This window comes from Acartia tonsa, chromosome 11, assembly GCF_053477335.1.
Source record: "Acartia tonsa isolate MP-2025a chromosome 11, ASM5347733v1, whole genome shotgun sequence".
NCBI classification, from domain to species: Eukaryota; Metazoa; Arthropoda; class Copepoda; order Calanoida; family Acartiidae; genus Acartia; species Acartia tonsa.
In genome coordinates this window covers 26399368-26412007 of record NC_137270.1, presented here as the reverse complement: position 1 = coordinate 26412007, position 12640 = coordinate 26399368, and the positions used below count along the sequence as shown (strand labels likewise).

The following is a 12640-nucleotide window of genomic DNA, read 5'->3' as shown; positions in this document are numbered from 1 at the left end:
GCAATGTTGGCTGTTGATTATTGAATATTGATACTGAAAAATCACTATTTTGTCAGATTTTTGTGTAATGTAATTCTTTATAAAAAAAAGCTTATATAATCTATTGAACCAACAATTTTCGATTCACTTTTTTTGGTAAAATTGCTGATTTATGTAAGCTTACATTTTTTGTGAAATGAATATGTTTTTGATACTCAATTTACACCATTTTACACCATTCAACTGTTTGTAATTTCAGATTTGTATCTCTCTGTATTATATCTGTTAATATTGTATACATCCTTTATTAAAACTAAAATGGCCCCAGTCGAAGCTTTGGCAGAAATACCCTCTCCGGCAGAAGATGCTTACAGGTAATTGTACTTTTAGTCAATATTTATTACTAGCGGCTACGCTCCCAGAGGCTTTTAGGGGCACCTTAGGAAGGTTGAGGGATTTGTAGATTCGAACCTTTCCCATCTCTCAATTTAAGTTTTATTTAATAAGGGAAGAAAAAGAAAAAAAATTCCAAGGAGCGTACACTGTAAAGAAGAACCTTATCGGTTCAGCGGTTAGCAAGATCTATTGGTACACACAGACAAAAGACACAGATCCTGTTACTTTTAAATACGGATTATTTTAATAAGTTGAATGAACGTCTTCTTGGGGTTTTTAAGTTTCCATACGGTATAGATACTTCATATTTTTATACAGAATAGTTGGGCGCTCATAAACCAAGGTTAATTCCCTTCCCAAAATATAAAAACGCTTTTAAAATGTCTTTACTGATATTTTTGGCACTTAGATCTTAAAGATTTTTGTATTTATATAAATTGCAGTTCTGTATACGTTGGGCTTCTTAAAACTTAATATTATTTAAATATCCTTTAGGGAGTGGATACAAAACAGCGGAAAAAAATAACAGCGAATGTTACAAAACCGCGAAATTACAAAACCGCGAAATTACAAAACAGCGAATGTAACAAAACCGCGACATTACAAAACAGCGAAAAATAATATACTTTATATATAACACCAGCGGCTTCGCCTCTAGCCTCTAGGGGCTTTGCCCCAAGAGGTGATCAAAAAAAATTTATGTGAAATTCGTAAAAGGACCAAGGAAACCTTCTGCATAAAAAAAGGACCAAGGAAATCTTCTGCAAAAAAAAATTGGGGGGGAAATTTTCATTTTTGGGGGGGTTGGGGGTGTCCCACCCCCCAAGAAAATAGCTTAAAACCACCACAGGACCGATAGGTATATACCCTGAAGAGTAGAATCCAACCTGTTCAGTGGTTACCGAGATCCAAAGCTTCAGATGGACGTACGGACAGACAGACAGACATCAAACTACTTTGTATTATAGATATAATAAAAATCTACAATAAAAAAATGTTCTAAATTTTAAATGAAAATCTTCAAATTTTTATAATTTTATATATAAAGAATATCGAACCACTCTATCTACTCAGTTTCTACTATGCATGCCACCAATCCTAACCCATTGAGGAAGGGCAGGAGGACAAAGAGGCTGGATATGTTGAAGTTGTCCCTCAAGAGTTATAAGAGAGCAAACATGAAAGAGTTCCCGTTTGGAAACTGTGACACTGTTTAAAATTCATATGTTTTTTGTATTGTTTTTGGATACATAAATTGTGCATTGATTTAATGTATAATTTGTTTTCTCTTTGTTTGAATAATAAATTTTAAAAATTCCTACATAGTTTTATTTTTGTAACAGTCGCTGTTTTGTTACATTCGCGGTTATGTAATTTCGCGGATTTGTAACATTCGCGGTTTTGTTTTTAGCGGTTTTGTATCCACTCTATCCTTTAGAACTATATACTTAATAGGAATCTTGTTTCATAATACCCAATCCATCTTTTGTGAACATATTTAGAAGACAATGCAGTGCACCCGAAATTAATTAAGTTAGTTACACAATAAAGAATAGTTTATTTTCCTTTCCATTCTTCAAATTCTTACAATAACTTTAATACCTAAATCATATAGGTATTAAAGGTTCAACCAGGGGTGTATATTCTACATGGGATCATCTGCTCAGGGGGGGGGGGGGAAATAAGTGGTTGGAGGGAAAAACAATATAAAAATTAAGAAAACTGAAAACATTTTTTCCATTTCCCCCCCCCCCCCCCTTTCCTTGGTGAAAAAAATGTGTGGTAGGAGGGATAAAATAAATAAAATATAGAGTTCTTTAATTATTTTTCATTTTGGTGAGAAAAAACTAGAAGGGGAAAAAAATTTAAAAAAATTGTAGCAGGGAAAAAAAAATAAATCTTGTGCAGAATATACACCCCTGGGTTCAACTTAACTATTTTCCTATTAAATTCTTTCATTTTAATTGTTATCTATAAAAAAAATTATTTATATGAAGATTAGAACATTTTGTGGATTGATAGATAATCATCCCCCTGCCACTTAAATTGTTTTTATTTTAGTCCACATGGAATTCGAGCAGTGTTACTAGGCCCCCCTGGTGCGGGTAAGGGTACCCAGTCCCCAAGGTTAAAAGAACAGTACTGTGTCTGTCACCTGGCCACTGGGGATCTTCTCAGAGCTGAAATTGGTTCAGGTATGGTTAACTTGTTTTAGTAGCCAATCCTCTCTACAATAGGCGAGTATTGTGCTGTTGGTCGCACCTAAAAAAAAAATGATCATGAATGCTTTTTGCTCATGGAAATTGGTTTATCTTCTGTTATGTGTAGTATTATCTTATGAAATAAGCGAGGTAGCTCTCCTTTTGACGCTTAAGTTTTGAAAATGGATGTGAACGTCTTACTACACACTCTTCTAAATTTAGTTTTTAAAACAGGTTAGGTTGAATTTAAATCAGCTGAGATTGAGAATCAAGGTTTTTCAATCCTAGCCTGATTCTTTCAACATTTAAAAATACACCGGCTAGAATCTTTTTCATGTTTTTTTATAAGATCTATTTATTTATAAAAGGCAGAATTTCTCATCATAGAATTTTGAAAATGTATCGCTTAATTCCACTTGTTTAATCTTATGACTTAAAAAGCATTGAACTAAATTATTGTTATGGATTTAGGTATACTTGGATACATTGACGGGGGAAATTTGTTGTCAATTTATGTTGCTAATTTGGGACTCATATATTGGTCAGTTTGTTCCTCCAGTAGGAGGGGATTGGGTAAAGGAAGGGGGTGAATGGGGATATCGTTATTTAAGCCAGCTGCGAGCATCGTTTATAAAGTACTTAAAAATTTGTATGACATCCAATTAATAATATATCGATTATTATTATTATAGGAAGTGAGCTTGGTAAAGAGATCAAGTCGGTGATAGACCAGGGAAAGCTAGTCAGTGATGAGCTTGTTTTGAGAATGGTGTCGGATAATCTGGATAAACCAGAGTGTAAGAATGGTTTTCTATTGGATGGTTTCCCCAGAACTATTGGACAGGTATGTAAGAATGGTTTCCCCAGAACTATTGGACAGGTATGTAAGAATGGTTTCCTATTGGATGGTTTCCCCAGAACTATTGGACAGGTATGTAAGAATGGTTTCCTATTGGATGGTTTCCCCAGAACTATTGTACAGGTATGTAAGAATGGTTTCATATTGGATGGTTCCCCCAGAACTATTGTAAAGGTATGTAAGAATGGTTTCCTATTGGATGGTTTCCCTAGAACTATTGTACAGGTATGTAAGAATGGTTTCCTGCTGGATGGTTTCCCCAGAACTATTGTAAAGGTATGTAAGAATGGTTTCCTATTGGATGGTTTCCCCAGAACTATTGTAAAGGTATGTAAGAATGGTTTCCTGCTAGATGGTTTCCCCAAAACTATTGTAAAGGTATGTAAGAATGGTTACCTGCTGGATGGTTTCCCCAGAACTATTGTAAAGGTATGTAAGAATGGTTTCCTGCTGGATGGTTTCCCCAGAACTATTGTAAAGGTATGTAAGAATGGTTTCCTGCTGGATGGTTTCCCCAGAACTATTGTAAAGGTATGTAAGAATGGTTTCCTGCTGGATGGTTTCCCCAGAACTATTGTAAAGGTATGTAAGAATGGTTTCCTGCTGGAAGGTTTCCCCAGATCTATTGTAAAGGTATGTAAGAATGGTTTCCTGCTGGATGGTTTCCCCAAACTATTGTAAAGGTATGTAAGAATGGTTTCCTGCTGGATGGTTTCCCCAGAACTATTGTAAAGGTATGTAAGAAAAGTTTCCTATTTGCTGGTTTCCCTAGAACTGTGGACAGGTACAACAATATATTATGTGGCAAATAATGTAATGACTTCTACCTCTACTCCAACTCTAATTTTCAATTTACAGGAAAAGAAAACATATAAATGTTATTTTTAGAAGGTACTAAGCTTTCCTTCCTTTTTAATCATTTATACTTCAACGTTTTTTCAAGTTCTGTTATTAGTAGATTCCTATAACATTTTTTTCTTTAGGCTGAGAAATTAGATGTTATGTTGGAGGCCAGAAAACAACCTTTGGATGCTGTTGTTGAATTCTCTATTGACGACAATCTCCTAGTTTCAAGGTAATTAAGCATTTTTATTTATCATCTAACTATGTGCTTTACAAGTTCACACAGGTGTATAATTTGCGAGTGGGAAAGTATGGAAATTTTAAAAAAAAGTTTTATTGTAATGCATTCAAAGCATGATATAAACATTAAACATTATAGTTTCACTATAATTGTCAGTATAATATACCTACCAGAGGTACATTTTGATTTTTTTTAAATGGTGAATCATAGCACAGATAATTGATAAACAACTAATTCTATTTATGTCAGTCTTAGTAACGTTTACGCTTGTGTAGGTAGTTTACCAATAACTCAGGCTACTTGAGCAGCTTTAAATTACTGAAACATTCTCTTTTTCAACTAATTTTTTTTTATAGTTTTCTTTAGTTCAACATAGATGTCCCTGTTTGATTATTTATTCTTAATCAGAACTCACTAACTGAATATTAGAGTAAAACAATAGATGGGTAAGGGGTTAAATAACTTGCCGAGGACTCTGTGCCGACTTTCAATATGGTCCTTGAAAAATAACCAATAGCGTTGGAAATATTAACACAGCCATTTCGTTACAAAAGAGCAGAAAGGAATTTGCTAGCAGATGGAAAGAGGTCGGCCAAAGGGGGATCCAGGTAGTTGCCTGGTTAGGTATACATCTATATTTTATAGATTTATTATATGAACCTCCACTTTCAGGATCTGTGGACGTTGGTTTCATCTTGCTAGTGGAAGATCTTATCACGAAGAATTTCATCCCCCCAGGGTACCTGGCAAAGATGATATTACAGGTAAATTTAATATTATTCAAAATCTTAGGAAAAATACCATCCCCCCCCCAAAAAAAAAAAAAATAATACAAGTTAACATGTTCAATTCTGTGCAAAACTGCGTGGCATTTATCCTGAGACATAATTTGCCAGAGAGTTTCCTTAAAAAAGGATTTTTGATGAAATCTGTATAGCTTCAAGATAGATTTAAATGATAGAGGGAATTTCTTAACTTCTTGGGGCGAAGACACTAGTATTTATGAAAGTATTGCTGTATTCATCTTAAAGATTCAAATAAGTAGAAGACCAAATAAACCAAATAGTTTGTATTAGGTTTCTTGAATTTAGTATGAATAAGCCCATGAAATAAGTGTATAAGAATTATTTAGGGATCTTATTAAGTGACTGATAGTTAAAAATTAGCAAGTTGCTCATGTGTGTTCGCTAATATCTCTTACGCAACGACAAAAAGCTAATGAAAAGTCTTAGGATATACATATTACATAACTAAACTATTTATCTGCATCATTAATGATATTTGTAGGTGAAGCTTTGGTAAAGAGGTCAGACGACAATCCTGAGACTCTTAAGAAGAGACTAGAACAATATCATAACCTTACTTCTCCTCTTGTGGGATATTACAAGTAAGAAATTTTACTGTATTTTAATTCTTTATGCTAATTCTGCACGTTGGTGGTAAATGGTTCGAATCTTCGTTGAACCAGCAAATATAGTTTTCTAATATCCATCTGATATTCATGCAGCATAAACCAATAACGAAATTAGTTCGAAAAAATCAGGAAACTAATAAGTGATTTTCAGCTGTCGTGGGGTGTGGCAACACGTATCGAAATTGATAACCTTTATATCTGCCCCTCAAATATTTGTCTACATTTATTCCGCTTGTTTGATATACGTTATTCCTTGTTTTCATGGCCTTCATTATAGTGTAGATGCCTCACAACCTGTAAATAAGAGTTTCCTATCTAATTATCCATATTATATCTATTTAGGTATCTTATTATCTATCTATCTAGTTAGCTAACTATCTATCTATCTAGGTCTCATGGCCTTCACCATAGTGTAGATGCCTCTCTACCAGCGAATACAGTTTACTCCCAAATCCAGAGCATATTTGAACAAGCTAAAAGTAAGAAAAATGATTCTTTTTGGGCCTACTTTTGTTCTTTAATAAATTGTTGTCAATAAATTGATAAATATATTTAGTACGGCAGCTACTCTAACTTTATACTTTGTTGGTACACTGTCTATTTAGTTGTATTTAAGCGTGTGTTTTTTTCATCATAGCTTAAAATCTTTTCACAGAGTCAGTTTTTTTATGATAATTGTACTAAAATATTTGTAAATGCTACTGTACTTTTATTTATTTTAAGGACATTGGGAGCCTATAGCACAACTGAGCATAAATGTTTGAATGTGAGTTTTAGTAAGGATAATAGGTCATTAGGCATCTGTATAAACATAGAGCAATATAAATTCAAGTCTCAATGTATATGTCATGGGGTTAGGGTTGGCCAATAGTTTTTAATTCAGACTAAAATGTTGAGGTACAGCAATGGAATTTTTTTGTTGCATATCCCCCCTCCTAATTTTTATTTGGCCATCTTGTATTTATATTGTAGATAATTTAAAAGCTTCGCTTTTATGTTGCGTAATCGTCCTTATTTATGAGATGTCTAATCCTATCTATTGATGAAAATATGAATAAGGTTTTATTTATCATGCTTACACAAACCTCTAATCACAATTAATAAACATTCATTCTTGTACCTTTTAACCAAACTAAAATTTTCATAGAGAGAAGGGATAATAGGCTGCTACAATAGTCCCCAAAGTTTTATAATAATATTATCTTATTCGTTGGTTTATCAACTTAGGGGCTTAAATGAATTTTTATTGGTTTGTTATTTAGTAGAGTGTTCAAACGTTTCAACCAATAACTTTAATCTACTGAAGGAGTAATTTAGTGTATCATCATTGGAGATGTACATCAATATATCGGCCGTTGTACCTTTAGATCCCTGAAAATCTTTCAACTAGACAATTTATCATGGCTCATTTAGAGTTAATGTTTACTCTAAAGTCTTTGAGTATAAAGCCATTAAAGTATAATTTGAATATATTAATTTCCTAACCGTTATGTAATTTTAAATACATAAGTAACCAAAGCAGTGTTATTTAATCTAACATTATGAAATCTGTTAAAAGATTCCTTTATAAACAGAACCTAGGTTACTTTTACTTTTAGACAGACGGGCAAATTTTAAAATATCATGTTAGTAAAAGGTTACAGAATCCTTAACCCTGCTTTTTATACTTTATGATCTATTAATCTCCCTGGCAATATCCCTTGAAGCTTCTAGTTTACCACACTAACAGTAACCTTGCCACCTCTACCTCGACCTAGATGACGCAACTATGGATTTCCGAATTATGCTTGTTTATAATCCGCTAAAATGAAACAAAACAAATAGGAATTTAAAAAATTATTTAAGTATCGGTCTATCACAGTTAGCACAGCTGTTGATTTAAGATATAAGAGGTCCACTAACTAAGGGAGGGATTGTTCTATCCATCCTTCATAAAATATAATTAAATACATTGCTTTTAATTAATCCTTTGGCGTCAAAAGATTAAGATTTATTGTTTTTCAAGTAGAACATTATTGTTTTGGTTACATTACATATATAATCTTATATAATACAACTCATGTACTATCTGCTCAAGCAGTAGGGTGTCTGTAAATTTTTCATAACTTGGCCCTTTTTATCATATTTTTTTTGCTTGAACTATCTGACAAAAATTAAGCTAATAGATGTTGTATACAGTAACGAAAATCAATTATGTTTTAAAAATTATCTTGGGGCTATTACTCAAACTGCTGGTTAAGCACTGGTGCACCTTCAATCCCTTATTTTTGAAAGATTTAAAAATAAGGGGTAGTTTTATGCCATGAAAAACCCTTTTTGGGCTTATGCCTGCGATGACTTCTTACTACGTGTCCACCCAGTGTCCAATATAACCTAACTCAACCTGATCTAAAGTAATAAACAATCTTGCGCCTTTAATATGTTTTAGCAAGCGTCAAAGTACACCAGTGGCTCCACAACCCTTAAAGGGTTATGCTAACTATCTGGTACAATGTTGCATGGAATTTTTTCTGTAAAATATTATCTTCATATTATTCGAACTGGCCTGGTAACTAGGTGGAGACGAAGTTCGGCCAATTCCATGCTAGGTACTTAATAATAGTTATTATGTATATTATTATATTACCAAACCTACATCAAACAAACAAGAAGAATCAAACAGATCAAAGCATAGTAACATAATGTATGATATATATCTAATAAAATATGTTGTACCTTTGAGGAAAATAAATCTTATCTTATCTTATCTTATCTTATGTAGTCGCTCAAAATATGTGTATCCTGTAACTAATGATCTTATTAACCATAAGTGTCATTGTTTAATACTTCATATAATCCTTTGATTTGACTAGTGGATCAAAAAATAACATATATTTTGAAAGAAAACTTGTTTCTAGCCCTTCTTTAATCTTTACTGAACCTAACCTAAAATAATTATCATCTTTAGTATTTTTTGTGGTCCTTGGAGATGGTGGATTTAGTTTTGTAATCCTAGAAAGAAAGGGGGTAACGGACTTTCTCGTATTCATTCGAATCCGGTGGATAGGAACCGGTTCTTATCCATACGAAAAAACTATGTCTAGCATCTTATTATATCCAGCTTTCTACGAATATAGAAATGTACAATCATAAGATTTAAACCAGTTTTTTTAGCCTGTGCCTTCGGCACTTTGGGGGTAAAAAAACTAGTTTTAATCTCATATGTGTACTTTCTATATCCGCGGAAAGCCGTTTATAATACGATGCGAGAAATAACTATTACCCTGCTCCCCCCCCCCCCCTCCCATCTAACTTTGAAATCCCTCATTAAGCTTTAACGTTATTTTTAATTTTAATTAAAAAATTTATCAAATGTTTCTTTTTTTCAGATTTTAGTGCTCGTCTGGGTGCAAAGTTGTGATTATCCAGCCTCAAATATAACAACAACAACAATATTATATACAGATAATAATATAAACAGATAAAAGTACCTCACTTCTCAATATTATTAATTACTTTTTATCAATATTTTATGTAAAAGTAGATCAAATTCTTGGAGTAGCCCCAAATATATTAATTTGCTTTGATAAACCCTAACCACTCTAGCTTTTATTTACTTAAGTAAATAATTTTCTTTGAAAAGGTTCTACACTGATAGATTTGATTTAAGATTTTCCATTATCCCCAAAATTGTAGCGGGGTCAAAGTGTCTCAAAAATCAGCCATGTGACGTCATAGAAATGAGGGAGATGAGAGGAGAAGTGGGAAGAAAACTCCTAAAAAAGAGATGTATAATCCCTCATTTTTATGACGTCACATGGCTGTTTTTTTTTGAGAAACTATACCCAAAATTTATCTATTTTCCTATAAACTATTGATATACGTTGAAGGTATTTAGCAAGATAAGACTCTTAGCATTAAATTTAGCATTATTGACATTTTGTTCAAGTTTATTTTTAACTGTTAAGAACCTTATTTTGCTAGATCCCTGTTAAAATGAGGTTTAGTCAAGACTCGTAGTAGAGATAATATTTTTGTGTGCTATATTAAGCTTATTATCCTTTGTTATCCAGGTTTTTATTAAATAGAATATGCCACGCACTTTGGGGTTAGGTAAACGGGGTTTAGATTTGCACAAAATAAAATAGATTTCTTGTATTTGGGGGGGGAGGGGGGAGAAAATAGGATCTTCTTAGTTAGGGCAGGTTTAAAACAATTATGGACCTTTGGCTGTAGGCAATCCGATTCAAAATAACTTGCTGGGTTCTGAGTAGGCATCAGCATCAGTTTTGTCGACTTTCGTCCATATGGCCACGAAAATCTTTTAAACGGCCTATCTAAAAACCCCTCCCTTAATTTTTTTCATAACCATAACCCGTTTACATATTTCTTTATTCCTTAAAGTGAGACACCAGAAGAAAAATATTTTTCTCTTCTTTCTCCTGATAATTCCTACATTTTAAAAATATTTTCATACTACATACTTCCAGATAAAAAAAATACTTAAATTTTGATATTTAAATGGCATTACATATCTGAAACCTGGTTGTGTACTTTTAGTAGCTAAATTCTATGAGCTTTTTCTTTGTCAATTCATAACTTTTAAGCCTCCCTTTGCTGTTTTCATTTGTTTTGTTCTTAATTTTAATCTGCCTCCAAATTAGGATTCTAATGTGGAACAAAACCAGTTAAATAATAATTTACAATAAATGTATTTAATTTAATCTGATTGAAATATGGATAATGATGAAAAATTTAAGTAACAAATAACTCTAAATATTTGAAGTTATTTTCGTTTTAATCTATACCATGTTTGCTATTAAGTTTTTATTATTCTTTTTTTTCATTCCATTATTCTATAGATGTTTAAAAGTTCTTGAATTAACTATTTGCTCCTTACAATAATTTTTATGCTCAATTTTTGTAACATCTATTTACCTAAATAAATCTTAGATGGATTTTTTCAAAAAAAAAATTGATGATTTTTCTTCAAAACTTATGAAGATTTTCTTTTTTTTGAATATCCATCTTTGTTTTTGCCAAGACTGTTTATTTTAAATGTTTTGCCATTGTGTTCTAAGAATGTAGAAACTTTGCTTAGGTTTTGTTTAAAAAAAAAAAAGAATTTTTTTTTAAAAGCCATAAATAGGATCTTTTGAAGAAGCTACCATGATTTTTAATTAAACAAAACCAACTTCGCTAGTCCTAAATGTTTCCTTGCCATTTACATAAACAATATCCCAGTGATTATGATTATTAAAATTAATTTACAAAATAAATTTGCCTCCAGAAATAATATTTATGTATTAACAAAAATTGTTGCCATGAATCAAAATCTGCATTAATGAGAAAAAGGTATTATAGTGTGTTTTTTTTGTTATTTTTATTTATCATGTATTTTTTCATGATCTTTTTATTTCACTTATTTCTCTAATATCAAGGAATAGTTATAAAGATTCTTAAAATATTAGTAGCAGAACAGAAATGAATCTATTTGAAGAAAATTCTCACTTTTATTTTATAGAATTTTTGTGACTCGTCTTTGCTATACCTGCTTCTTGTTAATGTAAATTAAACCAAAAATTTCCTAAACTTAACTGAAGCAAAATTGCACAAAAAGGTAAAATGTACCAAAAAAAAATTTCTATCTCAATGAACTTAAATAATAGACAATTTTGTAGACTGGAAGAGTAACTTTTTACGTTTTTTTATTTTTTATTTTGTTTGCTTTGCTTCTTTCTAAATGGTTGTTTTTTATTTATATACATTTGCAGATTGTTAAAACTTAAAATTATGAGCTTTGTTTTGTGGTGAATTATATTTTCTTACTAAAATGTAAATGATAAAGTATCAGAATTTTTAAAAATAAGATATTTGGGTAAAGGCAGCTTATTGTCATAAACTTATCTGAAATTATGTTATAACTAACCAAAATTCTGAACTATATCTTTTACTTTCAGTGGCTAATTAAAAAAATGTTAAAATTTTAAGGCTTTAATAAAACTTTTGTCTTTTAATTTTATCATTTCAGTATATTTCTATCAAATTTTAGCCATTATATTATTTTCTTATAAATTTTATAGCAGAATATAGCTGTGAATCAAATTTTGTGTTATTTATCTATAATACAAAGTAGCTTGATGTTTGTCCGTCCGCTAGTCCCTTGAGATCTCGGTAACCACTGAACCGATTGGATTCTACTCGTCATGAAGTTGGTTTTAAGCTATTTTCACTCCAAGTTTTACTTTAACAAAATATTTAATTATCGGCAATTTCAAATGAAATTCATTTTCTGCATATATACAGTTGTATTAGTAGGGAATATTTTTGTCTTAAGTATTGAACTGATTAAGTTCTCAATTTAAGGGAAGCTTCACAAATGACCCGGGTTGGTTTTAGACATTTTTATATTTATGGGATTAGGCTACTTTTCTGCCCCTTTTGAATATAGATTCAAACAATAATTCTTCTCTTGACTATTAATAATTTTTTTGATAGATGGGTAGTTTTTTGCGTGTGTTAGTTTATTTCTTTGGGTTAGGTCATATTAGGTTTTCTACTCTGCAGGGTTATGGCACCGCAGGGAATAGGCATAACCTGAGAAACTAATATTTCTTTTTCTCGTATTCATTCGAATCCGGTGGATAGGAACCGGTTCTCATCCATACGAAAAAACTATGTCTAGCATTGTATTATATCCAGTTTTCTACGAATATAGAAAGTACAAT

General features: G+C 31.7%; 1 protein-coding gene across 38 annotated transcripts; it reads left to right on the top strand.

Moving 5' to 3' along the window:
* The first annotated feature begins 234 nt into the window (after positions 1 to 234).
* Ak2 (Adenylate kinase 2) lies at positions 235 to 12017 on the top strand. Of its 38 annotated transcripts, XR_013883841.1 has the most exons (13): positions 235 to 353; positions 2437 to 2570; positions 3269 to 3420; positions 4419 to 4510; positions 5192 to 5283; positions 5807 to 5906; positions 6324 to 6412; positions 6657 to 6699; positions 9302 to 9452; positions 9749 to 9985; positions 10673 to 10835; positions 10957 to 11013; positions 11116 to 12017. XR_013883841.1 is itself a non-coding variant. In XM_080176540.1 (9 exons), the coding sequence occupies exons 1-8, from the start codon at positions 298 to 300 to the stop codon at positions 6695 to 6697; spliced, it is 756 nt and encodes a 251-aa protein (XP_080032666.1). In that variant the 5' UTR covers positions 235 to 297; the 3' UTR covers positions 6698 to 6699; positions 9302 to 9676. The 38 variants fall into 38 exon arrangements, 2 of the variants coding, with proteins under 2 accessions (XP_080032666.1, XP_080032668.1); XR_013883865.1 differs by lacking the exon at positions 6657 to 6699 and having other exon boundaries at positions 9302 to 9399; positions 9897 to 9985; XR_013883852.1 differs by having other exon boundaries at positions 9302 to 9399; positions 9897 to 9985; positions 10775 to 11013.
* Positions 12018 to 12640: the final 623 nt, after the last annotated feature.

Bases quoted from the DNA above. Each gene is read 5' to 3' on its own strand.
- Ak2 (XM_080176540.1), top strand. From the start codon at position 298: ATGGCCCCAGTCGAAGCTTTGGCAGAAATACCCTCTCCGGCAGAAGAT. The intron at 3,421-4,418 runs GTATGTAAGAAT...TTTTTTCTTTAG, and splicing joins TCCCCAGAACTATTGGACAG to GCTGAGAAATTAGATGTTAT. The intron at 5,284-5,806 runs GTAAATTTAATA...TGATATTTGTAG, and splicing joins TGGCAAAGATGATATTACAG to GTGAAGCTTTGGTAAAGAGG.